Source organism: Diadema antillarum, unplaced genomic scaffold, assembly GCF_040938485.1.
Source record: "Diadema antillarum isolate AM-2024a unplaced genomic scaffold, OU_Dant_1.0 seq00001086_RagTag, whole genome shotgun sequence".
NCBI lineage: Eukaryota > Metazoa > Echinodermata > Echinoidea > Diadematoida > Diadematidae > Diadema > Diadema antillarum.
Window position 1 is genome coordinate 59843 of NW_027271906.1, and position 18335 is coordinate 78177.

At 38.4% G+C, this 18335-nt stretch overlaps 1 protein-coding gene across 1 annotated transcript in view; it reads left to right on the forward strand.

Annotated features, from left to right (window-relative positions):
* Positions 1-589: 589 nt before the first annotated feature.
* LOC139743487 (aquaporin AQPAe.a-like) overlaps positions 590-18335 on the forward strand; it is a 40584-nt gene continuing 22838 nt past the window's right edge. The window contains exons 1-3 of the mRNA XM_071653970.1: positions 590-727; positions 2137-2592; positions 5753-5915. Coding sequence (XP_071510071.1) covers positions 2403-2592; positions 5753-5915 — 353 coding nt within the window. The 5' untranslated portion in view covers positions 590-727; positions 2137-2402. The remainder of the gene's footprint in view (positions 728-2136; positions 2593-5752; positions 5916-18335) is intronic.

Genomic DNA, 18335 nt, shown 5'->3' on the forward strand with positions numbered 1-18335 from the left:
TGTAATCAGCTCCACCAAATTGAACGCTCATGTACGGTAGATTGTACGTAAAAATGGAGAATAACATCGACATTTTTGTACTCATGTTATTAATTAAATTTCATTTTCCTGGTTATTTGTTTTGTTTTGTTTTGTTTTGTTTTGCTCGGTTTGTACAACCTGTCGCAAGTTCCTGAAGAATGTGCCATTACCCTTTGTGTTTCGGGGAGCGACTGAGAAATGAAGTCAGACTGAAAATTGCCTCACACGCATTTTATCGCAATATTCTCATCTCCACCTCAAATTTGCCACATATGGGCGTTTTTATAGCACTGTGCTGCCGAAATTATGAAATCAATTCGGTATTTTGGTTGCAACATAAAATCCCCAACTGTAGAAACCTCCCTCTACCAATTACAGAATGAACTCTTCCAAACCGAGTGCGAAAGTTGACCCCAATACGACCTTCAATGATAATCTATAAGGCCGTACTCTTTGGTACTGGATCTACCATGACCATGCATGGCATGGACTGGCGAGCGCGAATGCACACACCATGCGTGTATACCACTTCTCTCGTTCGGTGATTTTTCCGATCATCCACTGCACTGACTGTTTTGGCAACCCACATAAGTCGTTCTCAAATTCTAGAATTCTCATCATCCTGGAGGAGTTTCTGTGAGTTTTTTGTGCTTATTTTGGTAATGACGGTCCGTCAGAGCTGAAGTTTCTCTTTCTTTCCTCACGGGTAAGTGTTTACTCCTCGGTCAAGTTTTAAATATGAACACTTCTGATCCAGAATGTTGAAAGTGTTCGCGTGTGATGCAAACGGCAGAACCACCGCCACGACTGCACGGCGCGTGTTTGTTGTTTGTTAGTGTGGTAGCACTGCATGCGCGGCACCGCTAACCCAAATAGGCCTCGCTGGCTGTTGTTTTGGCCGAGATTCCCCTGACGTGGTTTCGCGGTACCGTACCGTACGCACGCGTGTCGCTGAAAAACAGCTTCGCGTGTGGGGTTACCATGCACAACTAGGACCAAGTTATCAGTAGATTACTTGTAACTTTTTTTTTTCTTGACATGTAATGGCCTAAAAACATATAATAGTCAGCATTGTACCTTGCAATCAGTTTAACGGAGAATTGCTCATGGAATATCGGGTTCAGATCATAGATTTTGGATAAAGAGAGAGATCGACGTCAGAGAGAGAAAAGTCGTATCCGATTTCATTTGTAATTGTAGGTCTGCTTTAGATTTACTTTGATATTTCTACGAGATTATGAATGAGGAACGATTTTGACAATGAGTTTTGTACAGTGTGTACTTTTCTCAATCTCAACCTTGCAAAATACTCACTTCATGTGCATGCATGGTGCTAAATCTGTACAAATTTTCAGGTTTAAACAGTGTAGCCTTGTACATATAGACTCGATTACAAATAATTGTAGCAAACACAGTTTGTTTGTTTCTTTGTTTGTTTTTGGCCGTACAATGAAGAGTTGAAACTACCAGAAATATTGGAATAACAATACAGCCTTGTCACTACAGAAATACAGCATGTATGGCATCTTGTCGGGCTACAGAAATGCAAAGTTTGCGTGTGTATAGAATGCGTGTGCTGAGCTACATTGTACCACTGTACCACCTAGAACCTCTACCAGTCTCGGAGAATAGTGAGTGTTGCTTCTGTCATATAAAGCTAAAGAAAAGGAGACACCTCTATTCATTTCATTTGTGCACTTAGCCTGGATGAAAATATGGGATTTTCTTATCAGTCACCTTGGCACACGTCGAATGAGGTATCGATGATCATATACAACAGGGCACTGTAAAGTGCATGATTGCAGAAAATATTTTACACCAAGTAATCTCTCGAGATATATAATGTTGTTGTCTCCCAATTATGTCCATGTTAAATACACATACAGTGTATATGATAGCTCATTGTTAATAACGAGAATGAAATTCACAATTCAAGAGAGACCCTCTACATTCTCGTACATACAATATATCCACACTACAATATATACATTTGTACTGAATGTGTAAAATTCTACATGTATGAAATCAAATCAACTGAAATCAAGTTGTCGAGTGCTTTTGCTCTTTGAACTCCATAATTTGTTTCCATATTCTTCTTGTTTATACACAATGCAGGTTGACCATCACTATAACCAGTCATCACAGAAAACAACTCGGGTAATTGAAGCTCGGTATAAAATCATCCATACTCTGCGTTCATGAGTGACTACCACAGTCCACACAAGAATGAAGATTTTTTCTTTGGAAGTGGTGACTCTTTTGTTTTACTTTGAATACAGCGTAGTACCTGTTGAGTGAGATGGAGATTATTCGAGGACTGCCTGCACTTGCATTGGGGAATATTGTAGTCAGGTGAAGTTGTTCGGCGTGCATCGCGTACCATGGATGACGCACAGAGTACGTCCACGAGGACAAGATGCTGCAAGTGTTCGGTGAACACCTGTCGCTGCATTGTCGCCGAGTTCTTCTGCTCGTTTCTTTTCATGTTCATCGTCGGCACCACTGACCTGAAGTGGACAGACCGCGAAGCGACGTCTGAGCTCCAGATTGCGTTGACCCTCGGATTTGCAGGTGAAACTTAGAGAGGTTTTTCTCTTTAAATTTTATTAGTTGGTAGCACTGCTGTGTTGAGTAATCTGAACATCCTTCCACCCCCCAATCATTGTGCATGTTGTTGTGTAGCCCGAGGGTAAGGTAACAGTACATCTCATTCTCCTGAGGAGATAGTGTTTGAAAGGTTTATTGTTTTGCTCACTAATGTAATATTTTTGCCCTATGCATGATTTAATTGATTGATATGATTTTATGATTAATTGAAACTGGTCTGGACAAGTTATGGATAAACAAGCATACTGTAAAACACGATGTTTTTGCAGCATGAAATTCTCACGAATGGGAGCCGACGGCCTTATTCGCAGAATGAAATTTTCGCGAGTTGCCTCTAACATTCAATGTATGTGTAGTGTAGACAAGATATTCCGTGTGCATTTTAAGTAAAACAAAGCGATCGTAATTAAAGGTGGGTCCCACACTTAATTAGAATCGCTCTGTTTTGGATATCTCAGCCATTTCAAGACCAATTTTCATCAATAATTCCTCGTGGAATTATATGCTCCTTCATATTTCATAAGAGGTTTCTCATTATCTCACCAAAAAATGTTGGAAGCCTGAAATTGGGTCTCAACCAAAACTACATGTATACGATCCCTTTAAACACATATTCTTCCTTTGAACAGTAAAAACATCCGATGAGTAATAGGTGATGTATAAAGGTAATACATGGTGATTCATTCATTTTGATACTTTGTTAGACGGTCAATGTGCTGCGATGCGAGGGATGATTTTCAGCAGAAACGGAGCGAGCGTACAGAAAGTTTGCAGAGTGTTGAAGTCTCATATTCTCATTGAGCAATTCCACGCATTAAAGGAGAAGTCCGGACGATTTTGAAAAAAATTAATCAAAATCTACATAAATAAAGGACCATAATGAGTAAGTTTCATTGAAAAAGACCCTCCAACTCGCCACAATCGATTTTTTAGCATCACTAATTTTGAATCGTAACCGTTCGATTTCTGTACGCCGGCGAGAAAGATCACGTGACAGCGTGACGTTTCATCCTCACATTGCTTTTTGCTTGGAGCGTCAGCTGGCTCGGGGGAGCCCTGCTTGAGCAACGGTGATACGGGCCAAGCAAGCGGTAGTAGCGTACCGCTCAACAGTCTCTGACCACACAGCGGATGCACGCGGCATGATCTATTGCTTCATTAAAAAATGCCGATGTGTCAAGTGTTAGGGTGTTGTCAATACTTCAACTTTACTAGTAAGTCTTCAAATTGAAGAAATATTTCGATTTTAAATTGATATCTATCCACGATACTACCTTTACATGATCCTGAATGCTACAACACGCAGCCCGATTACGCTGTGTGTATTGGGCTGCTGGTCGTACACTAGTTACCGGCGCGGCGCGGCGGCGGTACCAAGCTGGCGCTGGCGTTTCTTCCTCGGTTCAAGTTACATGTATACTGTCGTATTTTATCACCGTCAGACACACTTTTCAACAGTCTCGGACAACAAAAGAGGCAATAATTCTGACATTGACAGACTGATTTCAGATTGTCCACACTCAGAAGTCGAAAAAACGATCGCGGATTGTGATAGCACTTGGCAGCAGCAGACGTAAATGTATGCCTGCACAGCCCGACAGCGTTTTTTTTTTAAGACGGCACAGATTGGGGCATGGCGCGTGTTAAACCTATGGGAAAAACGTTGGGTTAGGGTTTTTGGTTATGGTTATGGTTAGGGTTAGGGTTAGGGTTGGGGTTAGGGTTAGGGTTAGGGTTAGGGTTAGGGTTTGATGGTTAGGGTTTAATAGGATTAGGATTAGGGTTAGGTTTAGGGATAGGGTCCCCGATAGATTTTTAGTTTCCCCAATCTGTGCCGTCTAAAAAAAACACGCAGCCCGACAACAGCTAATGCATTGTAAGTGATGGGGTGGACACTAATAAGTACAGCAGTATTATAATACATACATATTTCAATTTAAACGAAAATGTTATAGCATTGCAACTATTTTACATTAATCTTTGAAGATTTTATATAGATATATAACGAAGATTATTTGAATAAAGGAATACAGCGTTTGGCAACAGCACTCCTAAATCGGTGTACGGTCTCCTGCAGTAGCGCCGACAAGGCACACCTATGCAGGCATGCAGATACCGCCCGCAGTCAGCAGTGCAATGGGAGATCGATGCGTAGCTGGGTTTCGCTCGCGGTGCTCTCAGCTGAGGAAACTGCGCCCGATACGTCACGCGCAATGCATCCTGGGACAGATAGTACGAAGGGCAGCTCGCGACGGATTCGAACATGAAGAATTACCTTATTTTAAAAAAAAATCATAGTTACTGTATCTGATGGTCTTTTCTCGTCGGGAAAAGGGTAATAGGTTCATGAAATATTGTTCTTTACACACGAAACGGCTGATAATCGGCCGGACTTCCCCTTTAATTTGATTGATCCTGTTAAGGCAGGGCAAGCACGACCTGATCTGTGGTTATTTTAATGTGCTCCGCTTTTTTCAGTTTTCTGGAAAGAATACAATTGGTAACTTGTACAAGTGTTCAGGACAGGTGCAGTTATCTTGACCTCTAGCAGGTGCTAACCCATAATGGAAGTGTTAACCCGTGCCATATTGAATTCTTAAATGATGATAATAATATTAATATAGCGCTTCAGACAATATGTTTCGAAGCGCCTAAATACAATTATCAAAACAAACAAACATATAAATCAGCTTTGAATACAAATCCCCATAGACTGTATACAGGCAACCAGGTTCCAGTAGGGAACGGGTCAAACCTCTTCATAAATACATTTTATTCAAAAGCTATCAAAATTATGATCTCACTCATAATATCCTCAAACTGATAGCAGATGTTGATGGCCTACATGTACATCGTACTGTACAGTACTTGTACGTGTAGGCCTACGTCCATCAGAATCTTTGGAGCTCCATTCATACTTTTCTTCACAGGCCTGCAATGATTTTTTCTCTCTCTCTCCAACCACAGGAAATTACAACTGATAAACATTTACCCCCTCAAACTGTACCTGTAATGTATCTCGGCATCAGTGCTTTACAGTGCCTTCAAGACCATGCTAGTCAATGACTTTAAAACTACATTGTATCTTTCTCGTGTTTTGTTTTTGTTTTTTGCCCTGGCACAGTTGCTACATTGACTCAGTGTTTTGATGCCGTGAGTGGGTCCCACCTCAACCCTGTGGTCTCTCTAGGGTTCCTCATCACCAGACAAGTTGGCATCATCCGGGGCGTGGCCTACCTGGTGGTCCAGTTCAGTGGAGCCTTTACCGCAGTGCTTCTTCTTCAGGGGTAAGCCTTGATAGCATTTTAATATTATCTCTGAGTATACACGTAACTGAAGATCTGCACCCAAAATGTACAAAGATTGGTGGAAGATCATGGTGAATATCAAAACGAAAGCAGTTTATGAGTAGGTGAATGAACAATAGGCCTAATAAAGATTGATTTACTTGAATTGGATGGTGTATGATATCACTGTTGTTTTCTTTTTTGAATTTTTGCTGTTATTTCTAAAGTTTTGATGTCATTCCCATTTTGGTTTGTAGAAAGCACATAAAATACCAAGTGCACTCTGTCTTTCAAACTGCAAACAATCCATGGAGATTTTCATGACAAAGTTCATATTTCTGTCCATGTGAATGCTTGCAAAAAAATCTTTCGAGAGATTAGGAGAGTGATCGTCATTCCATTGCAGTTCTGACTGTGTGAGTGCTTGGAAAAGATCTCGAGATTTGGAGGGCGATCGCCACCGCGCTATTTCTGACCATGCGAATGCTTTAATACAAAGTCAACTGTACAGAAGCCCAAAGAGATAACAACTGTTTAGTGAAGCAACACACTTTATTTTAATTTCATTTCATCTTTCCAACAAAGTGAAGAAGCACTAGTAATGCTATACATACACTGTAGATCTGTGGCCCGATTGCAGTTGATGTACAGCTGTAACTGAAATATGCTGAAACATCATGTAGGAACTACATGCACTTGGGTATTTTGAAATCTCTGATATTTTAGTACTTCTGGCAAACCTTTGTGGCTAGTACATGTATTTAAAATTTTCATCCTTCACCAACTGAAAAAATTTGTTACATTGGATTTATTTCAGCGCTATTTTATACTTTTCTTATGCAAATATTCAGAAAGACAATGAACTCCTGTGAGTGTAATCTGCATGTTACAGGCTTTTGAAGTTGTACTGTGCTGTACATGCAGCTTCACAGTAAAAATTACATTTTTCTTGTAGATTCCAATTCCCTTTCTGGAGGATTTTAAAAGCACTGCATATTTATTGACAAATTTGATAGTAAACTGATTGTGATTTGTAGCACAAAGTGTAACGGGCATGATTTTAATGAACCTGTCAGAGGCAGTTCGTCGACCAGCTCCCCCAATGTGTTTCTAATTTTCAGCCCACAATTGGAATTGGGCATGCCAGCATCGTTCGTGACCTTTATACATAGTATGGGGTCCCTGCGGCCAGTCCAGGGTAGAATGTGGCTGAACTTTATAGTGGGGACAAAATTTACCCAGATTGGCTAATATCCAGCCATTTGCGTTGTTTAGTGAAATGGGAGCAAAACTTGACTCTTCTGTGAAAAAAAAAAAAAAATGTAGAGCTGCCCATGTTAATTGGAGAGCCTGTTTAATTCTGACTTCAAAGTTTGTTTGTTTTTTTTTCATTTGGCAGTCATTAAAAAAGAACAGCGAGAAAAGAATGAATTTGCAGTTCAAAATTAAATTCAGGCAAAAGTTCTTGTGTGCACTATAAATGCACTGAATACACATGGCAATTTGCAAAAATGTCCAGCAAAAGAGGCGGTGGCCTCCATTTCAAGCAAATTTCATGCTGCGAATATTTCTTGCTTTAACCTTACAGTACATATTATAAAGGGATGAGAGGTACAATGTATTAGGTGCTTTTATTAAGTCTGTTCCCTTGATATTTTAGCAATATTGTGTGGCGATAATACTTGAAGGGAGATGTACACAGTACTTTTATATACAAATGTACTGTACATTGAAACTGTAAACTTTTAAGACTGTGCTTCGATACTGAATACTATATGTACAACTACAGTGCATGATATTTCTTTTAATAGTCAAGGGCTCTAACATATATTTTAATCTTAGTCAGATGTTAATACTGAAAACCACTTCAACATGCCTGATGTTTCAATGGAAAAAGTGAAATCATTTTGTGTAATACACTTTAATAGCACCTGGTGAACTTGGTGTACTTCTTGTATAGTTGTAATCCTCAGTCTAAAACTGTGATTTCTCAAGCTGACATACAAAATGTAGATAAAGAGTTGTTCATAGAAACGTGACAGCGAGACGTATTGGTAGAGATATTGATTGCTGACTGCTGGTTTCATCTTCATCCCTCACAATTACGCCGAATCGAGAGCAATTTGCGTCTTTGCCGTGTTTATAATTTACTGCCAAATCGGACGGCCAGTTTGTGTTTTCGAGATTATTTGGCAGTGTTTTATTGTGCCAAGTGAAGTAGGCTGTAGTACAAATTATCCTTTAATATCTGTGCCAAGTTCTAATTCTTCCCTATTTGAGTCCGATAGGGAGATGCTGAATGGCTGCTACTGTACATTTACAGCTGAACTTCATTTGAACAGGGTGTAAATGACAAAGAAAAAAAACAGCAAGAAGGGAATGGAGAAAATCTTAATTAGCAAGAATGATGGCATTCGGGTATCAATGGGAAGTACTACAATGGAGGAAATCATCGTTTTGGAGGGTTAGCAACTGCTACATCTCAACAGTCACAAACCTGCCTCTTCCTTTTCTGTCTTTGTCGTGTTTCCTCTTTTAATATCTATCCTCTTTATTGTTTTTTTTTTTGTCCTTTTATTTGCGTGAGGTATCCATGGATAGATTTGAACACTTTTTTTCAATAGAAAATCTGCGCAAGGTCGTGATAGCAATAGCGCAATAATGAGTCAGTTCCCCCCCCCCCACTCTTTTTACACATGTTACCCTTGAACTCTTACAAAAAATTTCTGTTATTCAACTAGGAGGTGTCCATGTCAACAATTTGCCTAGATACCCATGCACTTTGAGCATTGAAAATATATCAAAACCACTCTCTGGACAGAATCTTTTGATCATAGAGTAGTGTGATTCACTTGTACAAATGTATTACAGATTGGTGTTAGGGCTTGTACTTTACCTTGAATTTCTTTCTGTACACTACTAAACTTCGTGTAGAAGTTTGATCTAACAATTCAGATTTAAAAAAAAAACAAAAACAACATACTGGTAGCAGAAAAGCATGCACACCTTTGTGTCCAAGAAAAGTTGCTGATCAACTTTTTCATTTTGATTTGGGAAAGAAATGAGGTTGAAAAAAAAAGTACTGTAAAACGAGGAATTTTCGCGTGCATTTTAATTTCGCGAATTTCGCGAGCGCCAAAATTCGCGAAATTAAAATGCACGCGAAAGCTTTTGTCAGCACTACATGCATTGAATGCCAGCAGCAATTCGCGAAAATTTCATGCCACGAAAAAGGCTGTCGGCTCCAATTCGCGAAAATTTCATACCGCGAATATATCATAATTTACAGTACCCTGCTCTTTAGTCTTGGATTTGGAGGTTTACTTCAATCTCTTCGTGGAAGATGAGGAGAAGTGGGTATTGGTGGTCAGACATGTAGGAGAGCTTTACCATGTATGTACCAATGACTGTGAAGAGTTTGTACAAAATGTACCACGGCACTCAAAGCACACAAATAGTTGAATGTTTGTCACTGTGCAACATATTACATACTGTATACGCTATAATTTTCGCGTACATAAATTTTCGCGAATTGCCGCTGTCACACATTTTCGCAAGTGGTTAAATTCGCGATTGGGGGACCAGAGAAAATATGAAGTGGCAAAGAAAGTGTGATTATTAGTCTGTGAATATTCAACTAACTATCAAATAAGAATGATACTAGTTATACACTGCATGAAAAAAAACTTACCAAACTCTGCTAACTAGTAAGTTAGAATTCAACATTTTTGAAGTGGTTTATGAAGTCCATCGCGTTAGATTTCTGATGAGTGGTCCCCTTGCGATAATGGATTGGCTCTCTACAGTATTCGTAAGTAGACGTGGACGTGCTATATGTACGTAAACAAGCTTTTATAGCCAGTACAGTACTAGTATATGGTCTGTTCGGTAAGCCATGACATGGTACAGTTTACTACTATTACTGAAATTTTCGTATCATCAAGGCAAGGGATTCATTTTGGAAGGTAATATTTTCGCGTGTTGTTAAATTCGCGAATAGCTCTCGACTCGCGAAATTCACGAAATATATAGCGTATACAGTAGATGATGACTGGCGGGGGAGGGAACATACCGAATGTTCCACCTGAAGGGTTTGAAATGCTATTGAGGGAGGTTATAAGTCTCGAGACGAATTCTCGGGTTTTATAGCCTCCCGAAATAAAATTTCAAACCCTGAGGGTGGAACGTTTGGTACATGTTCCCGACAACAAAAGTCATCATCTGTTATATTATATGGGTTAGTCAAATACGTCAACGTCAACCACCAGCTGCACAATGCACTCGATCTTCGATCGCTCCCTCGGTGTCGCGCAGAGAGCCAAATGCACTGTGCGCACGCGGCGCGGTCATGTAGACCTTCTGTCATTTGTTACGTGAAAATGTTTTCCCATGCAAGAATGTTCGCCCATGGGCGAACTTAATGAATGTACCTCCATCACGTGACTGTGTTTAGCCAATCACTAACCAGTATTTGACTAACCCATAAATAATGCATTATATGTACACACTGAGCTGTTTTGCAGTATACACAGTACATTTGTACATACAGTAATGTACAGCTGTGCAGTGAGAATTTAGCATATTGATTGTTTGACTCATGCTCAATGAATAATTCATGTATTGTACAGTGTAGGAGGGAAGACAATGTTGGCTTTAATAAAAGATCACATAAATGTACTGTGTGAATCACAATACAATAGTTTTCATCAATAATGCACTTGTTTACTAAATCCCTCTGGCTGCTCATGTGCCAATCTGTGCAAAGTGTATTACAGTGCATTCCCGTTATAACGAAATGCTCGGGACCGGCAGTTTTCTTTCGTTATAACCGAACAAATACAATATATAACAAAAGCAAGGAAACCACGCATATATCATATTCTGTTTGTTGAATACTCATCTTACACTGTGCAGATATGTGAATCGGAATGGTATACTGTACCTTTTAAATTTCGTTTGGATATTACATTAAGAGAGCATAAAATTGACGGAAACTGTGCGTGACACACGGAACGAACACACCATGATGTAAAGCGTTCGCCCATGCTTGTTCCGCTACGAATTTTCGAAAGCAATCCGCATTTCGTTATAACGGAGCACATTTCTTTTGTTTTTCTTTGTCCGTGGGGCTCGGAAAAGACTTCATTGTAACGAAAATTTCGCTATAATCGTGTTCGTTATAAGTGAATTTTGTACCATAGACATTAATGGCGATTATTTTGGGACCAGAAGTTTTACTTCGTTATAACAAAATTTCGTTAAAACCGTGTTCGTTGTAACGGGAGTGCACTGTACATGGAAAAGATTATGCCATATTTGTACAGAACTTCCGTGGAAATATTTTCTCTTTGGAGTGTTTGATATCATCCTGTATTAAAGTTTTAATTGGTATGTTTTTTAATACTGACTGACAATTCAGAAGGGGATGGGGAGGGGGACAGCAAATAAACTGCAATTTGAAAGACTGATATCGAATATGCTGAATACCTACATATTGTAAAAGTGTTTTGAAATATGAAGCAGATAAACTTGTCATGTTATATCAAGAAAAAACAACAACATACACTTGTACACACGCACAATGAAAAACTCCTATTAACCAACAGTGGCAAGAAAAGATGGAGTTTCGCATTGTGATGCAAAAAAACAACAACAATATTAAAAGCATGTGTGTGAACATAGGCCACTGAGGAGGTAATGTTGTACAGGTAGAGCTTTGCTTTGATCGTCTATCCACGTGCGCCATATTACTTTAGACAGGATGTAAATCATGTACTGTACCATGTACAAATGCCAAAGGTATTTGTACTTTTTTATAGTAAAGGTTTGGAGAGTTGCATACTGAAGATATTTAATCGACAGGCCTGGGAGTTTTTGACAGGGCTCTTGTGTGGAAAATTGCTAGTAGTTTTAGTACTAGCTGTTTACCTGAGGACTCATTTCTGCATGATCTTTAGAATATCTACAGTCTGCGTATTACTATGAATTGAATTGTGAACTATACTGTAATTCTTTTTCTTTATCATAACTGAAACCTCATATTTAGAAAGTTTACTGTGTTTAAAATAAAGGGGATGGCTAGTATTACTGAGCAGTGGGAATCAGTGGGAATACTGGAGGATGATTGTTCTAATCCTTGTGGGATTCATTTAAGAGTACATTATATATCTATTGTTGTGTGAACATTATTTGATTCAGAATGGTCTCATATTCAAGTAATGTGCAGTTTAATGTTTCCAGGTTAGCGTACCTGGTCAGTGACGGGGCATTAATCTGCACATTACTTGAATATGAGACCGTTCTGAAGCAAATAATTTTCACACAACAGTAGATATATAATGTACTCTTAAATGAATCCCACAAAGATTGGAACAATCATCCCTCAGCATTCCCACTGATTCCCACTGATCGGTTACTAGCCATCCCCTTTAAGTTTGTTGTGATCATTAAAAGTAAAAATTCATGATGGAAACATTTTTTTTTTCTGCAATTTGTTTTCTTTTTTTTTTGCTTAAAAGCTCATTCCAAATTGTAAATAAGTCTAATTAGTATTTTTATAAAAAACACCTTGAAGTTTAGAACAAAAAATATCTTTTAATTAATAGCAAGTTGAAGTGAGCAACAATTTGACCTTTTGTTGAGGACTTTTAGCAGCCCCCCCCCCCCCCCCCCCCCCCACTCACACACACAGCAGGAAGGCAATGTCCTGACTACTCACAGAATATAGAAATGTATAACTGAACCAGTACATTGCGGTAGCATGTGGCTATTCTGTGCCGGGAGGGAATTCAACAAAATGCTCATCAGTTATGAACAATCGATGTGCTTCATCTTGCAGGAATGAGATTTCCGCAAATGGTAGGAACAAAAATTAAACAAAGAAAACAAAGAAAAATGTGCCGTCTACTGACATTATACCTTTAATGGCATTTTCCCGTTAGCAACGCCATTTTTCAGTGAGGATTTTTGTTTGGATGCACACTGTGGATAAATTCTGTCATAAATCTCGGTGAGCTTTTAAATTGTTGGATATTGGAAATATTTGTTCAGATGTGGATAAGAGGATGGTCCCCCATAAACAAGACTTGATTGCCACTGCGGAGTAGTGTGTAGGGTAAGATACATTGTACTGTATGTTCCTCCTGATGAACTGCGTTTTTTTTCATTCTTTTTTGATAAGAATGCACGGAAAGAAAGGTCAAACGCATACAAATGGGGTGATGGATCGTTGCAATTGTCTTTATCCCCTGCAAATGCAAACTCCATTCGCACACAGCGTGCCTCTAATCAGTCAAGCGAGGGCTCCCCCCACTGGTTCCTCCATTGCGCCTCATCCCCTCGCAGAGCTCTGAGATGGGAAGTTCGGAAGAGATCTTGGCTGTTCCTGCATCTTCAATTTGTGGAGAAGCTGACTCGTTGCTATTTCCCACTAACGAGTGACATACAAATGCACGTATCCTATTTATCCTGCAAGTGACATGACGATGGCGCTATTTCCAGTGAACTCTATAATGGAGCCCACAGCTGTGTGTGATTCCACCTCTGGCTCTGTATTGCTTTCAATTTGTCAGAATTTCTTTTTATCTCTTGCAAGCATTACAATGAATTTATTACCAAAATATATTTTAAAAAAAAGATATGCTACATGTAGGGACATTGCAGTAGAAATGAAAGGCATGAGATGACAGGGATCCTCCAATATGTACATTGAAGTATTCAAGGACAACTTACAGTATGTAGATCGAGTGAATGCAGCGATATTAGTAGAACACATCAGTGAAAGTTTGAGGAAAATCAGAGAATCCGTTCAAAAGTTAATAATTGTTGAAGTTTCAGCACTGCCATTGCTGGAGGAGAAGACTACTACAGTTTGTGATACAACCACATACCCAGAATGATAAAAAGAAAATGCAAAGAAAATTCATCATAAATGAGCACTTGACTTTCCTATTTCAGAAGGCAGTTGGAGTAATATTACCCGTAAACGGAAATCCAGTCCAAATATACACGTAAGTTAGTTTGATAAGAAAGAGTAAAATATTATGAGTTCAACGGTATAATTTTGATCGAAATCGCATGAAAATGAGGAAATTATGACATACAATTATGTATTGAAGTTTTGCTATTTTGGGGGGAAACAGTTCTTGAACAGTCAATATGATGCAAATGGCAAAGTGAGCATGTCATCCCCTCACAACTTACACGTAGTTTGTATATAAAATTTTGAAATTCCAGTTTTTCATCCAAACGCAATTATGCCCAAGGCTCAAATCCTTGTATAACTGATCACTACTCTGAAGTTATTCAACCAGGAATAACATCATGTTTTAGTCTTCAGTGACAGAAACATTGAATTTTCATCATTTTTTTGTACACGATCAATGGAAGATTGTGAGGGTAGGACATGGTTAGCTCACTCATTCGCATATTCATATCCACTGTACAAGAACTGTTTTGCAGAAATGAGCAAAACTTCAAAATGTCATACATTGTATGTAACTTCCTTATTTTTCATCCGATTTCAGTCAAATTCTTACCATTGAACTCGTAAGATTTTACTCTTTTTTATCAGACTAACTTATATTTGGACTGGATTTCCCCTTTAACATACATCATTAACAAATGTGCACTTTTTTTTTCCAAAAAAAAAGAAAAGAAGAAATTTTGTGGAATTCTCTTTATATTGCAATCGTTCTACGCATGTGACATCACAAACTGTAGTAGTCTTCTCATCCAGCAGTGACTGCACAGAAACTTTAAAAATTCATAAGTTTTGAATGGATCGTCCATTTTCCTCAAACTTTCACTGATGTGTTCTATAATTCATATTCCTTTATTCACTCAATCTACAAGTATGTACATGTACAACAATATTAGAGGTGAATGTGTCCTTTACCTGTATGAGTTTAAGCATCCAGTTGATGTGAAGGATATGACAAATAGAGGAGAATTTCACTTGAAAATATACGATACACTGAGGATTCGGTGAATGCGGAAATATCAGTTGTTCACACTTCTTAAAGTTTGAAGAAAATTGGGCTATATTTTAAAAAAGAATACATTTTGATGTTTCAGCTATTAAAAATCAGTACATGTGCCTTCTTTGATTTAAACAGGACTAGAGCTAGTCATGATGTCACAATAGTAGACACATACATGTATTTAAAAGAAAACATTTTCCAAGGAGAATTCCACAAGGTTTTTCTTTTTTAATGAAAAATACACATTCCCTTGGCTGTTAAAGGTACTGTTATTCCCCTGTCTTCTGAAAGAGGTATTAAATTGAAGTGTTCTGTCATCGAGCTAGGAAAATGAAAAAATTGTTGAATTTTCAAAGTTGTCTACAATTGTACTTAAAAAACCCCAACAATATCTGTATTTTTCGCCCTACTGTAATATCAAGAATTGTCATACAACATGTAGTCCTCTTTATTTCCAGTTGATGGCACACATTCATGGATATAAAACAAAATTTTATAAATTCATGATTTGCCTTTAAAAGGGACATTGACCAAGATGTCAATGGCAGACAGAGAGCATTTCATGAAATATTGTAACTGGGCACATGAATATTATAATTATATGAAACAATATGTGCAGAAAGATTGACATGTTGGGTGGGCACATTGGATTTTATTTGAATTGGAGATCAGTTTTTTGTGGATGATGCAAAATACATACATGGTGACCTTCATATTGTACACTAGCATTTCTCACAACACGTCACGTTGATCTGAGAGCCATGTTCTCACAGCTATGCTGTCATTGATGAAAGGCAAATGAGCTCTTAAGTACAGTACGAGTTGCATTCACACGATGCTTATCATCGCTGATAGGAGTGATAAAGTATTTTCACATCGCTAGCAATGAGCTACAATGTACATTTGATATAGGCTGAAAGTGCAGTGCAATGACCCCATTTTATCCATACTTTAATAGCATGTGCACACAGATTATGTACTTGAAGTTGTTGTAATTCATTTTACAAAGGTGTCAGACCGTATTTGGGTAGAAAAAGTGCAGAACATAGTGATAAAAAGTATTGGAGTAACTAGTCACTGAAAAATTAGGTTTAGAGTGCATTTTGTTTTGTTCAAACTTTTAGTAGAAGATCACAGAATATGTCTAGAGTTTCAGGCCAAAGTTTCAAATGTGACCTCTAAACAACACACCACACCATGTTGTTTTTGATCGCAGTGCTCACTATTGGATGTGATATCGATATTAACACAGAAAACATCAACAACATACATACATGTAGGATTGGGATATTTTGGGGATGGGCGGGTTACGTCAATACTTTTTTTAAATTCATTTATTTATTTTTTTTTTTTTGAGGGGAGCCCTTGTTCTCGATCTGCCTGTTTCCAGTAGGCCTATATTCTTCTACATTGTTACCTTGTGCAAACACTTTTTACACTTGCTATTAGTGTACGAGTGAATGTACCCATACAGTGGTATCGAACATGATATACACATGTACGGTACGCAGCTTGTCGTACAAGTTGAGACCACACGTTAATGTTGTGTTTCACGGCAGATGGTGAGGTGTTTATCGCACAGTGTGTAAATGTCATGGTATGGAGATCCCACTCCTATCTATATTGATGGGGCCCTCTATGTTTGTGTCAGTACTTGATGCTGAAACCGCCTGACAGAACCTACCGCTAACGACTGTTTCACGATCGTCGGTGGGTTTCAGAAGGAAACACGCAAGTATTGCCACCAAAGAGCATCGCCAATGGACTTTTAATGTGAATGCGACTTCACGGTAATCATACACCCCTGACGTGAGGCAAAAAGGCCAGGTCTCCGGTATTAAAAAGAATTCAAGAGCTAATTTTAGCTTCAAGTGAGATCCCACTCTACTGTCAAGATGACATTTTTAAATCAAGAGTAAGGTAAAGCCAGCAGAATGGTAGATATCTCATTAAAAAAGGGACACAAAATTCTTGTTCCAAACAGTATTAAAGGTGAACCTATACTTATCATTGTTATCATTGATATGAAAAATACTATGCACAGTGAGTTGTTTTGATGCAAATAATACTTTATTTAATACTTTGAAAGTCTACCTGAAACTTTTAGTGAGGCTTGAATATTAAGTGACCAGACTGCACAATAAGCCAGTTCGGAGATAGCTCATGTGCACATGGGTACAAATGACCTTTCATTTTTCTCAGTTGGTTAGGCACTTCACTCATTTCAAAGCAACATGATGCAGCAGCTTGCCCAACATAGCAATTTATGGAACTCGTATTCTCACAAAGAATGAACCTGTGTAGATGAAGTGACCGGAATGTTTCGTCAATCAACACTTTGGGAAGCATCTATTTCATTGTGCTGTTTTGAATACATTAACAAACTTTTTCTGTTAACATTGCCAAATACTAGGCTTGCTGTCAGGTGGATATACTGGCAGGCACCATTTATAAGGATTCCATGAATAATCATAGCCTTACAGATGGTTATCTCAGTGAAATTAAAAACCAACCTGTCTCTCGGTACAAATGACCTTTTTCTGCTCATGCTCAAACTGGAACCCCGAACTGGCTTATTTTATATATTTTTTCCAGTATTGCTGCTACATACACAATTGTATGTACAGTAGCGTCATTTACTCTCAAATGTGCATTATAACACACCTTCATTTTTTTTCTCCGTAGTGCTGTGCTGGAACAGGGTCATTATTGACACTGTTTTCAATGACTTGATGAAATAGTTGATTGGGTGCTATCATGTACCCCCACTTGGTTTTACAGACCTTGAAATTGTTCCTAGATTCTCTAACCTATAAAAAACAGGTTCCCACCCACTTGTAGGCTGACTTTAAAGGAAAAGTATAAGATGGGGCTTCAGGTTTCCAACTTTTTTCGTGAGATCATGAGAAACCTCTTATTAAATATGAAAGAGCATATCGTCGCTGGGGCAATAAGATCTCTATCTACAAAATGTCAAATGTTCAGGAGAGCCAAAAAACATGGCGGTCAAAGCACTGTGGCGAATGGGATAGCCTTTCCTTTGACATGCCGTGTTGACTTCATTTTTGGAGTACACTAAGACAGTTGGGATTTGGACAGGACATCACTTAACCCATTATTTGACCATTAATCCAAAAAACTCATTTTCACCAAAATTGCCGATACAAGGTCTTATCACCCCAGCGACGATATATAGATATAAGAAGAATTCAGAGTTCATGGATGAAAATTGGTTTTGAAATGGCTGAGATACCCAAAAACAAAATGATTACTATTAAAAGGTGGGATTGAAATGGCTCGGACATCAAAAACAAAGGGTTCCTAAGAAAAAGTGGGATTAAAATGACTGGGATATCCAAAAACAAAGTAGTCCTAATTAAAGATGGGACCCACCTTATATTAGGAGTACTTTATTTTGCTTTGTTTTTTGAATATCTGA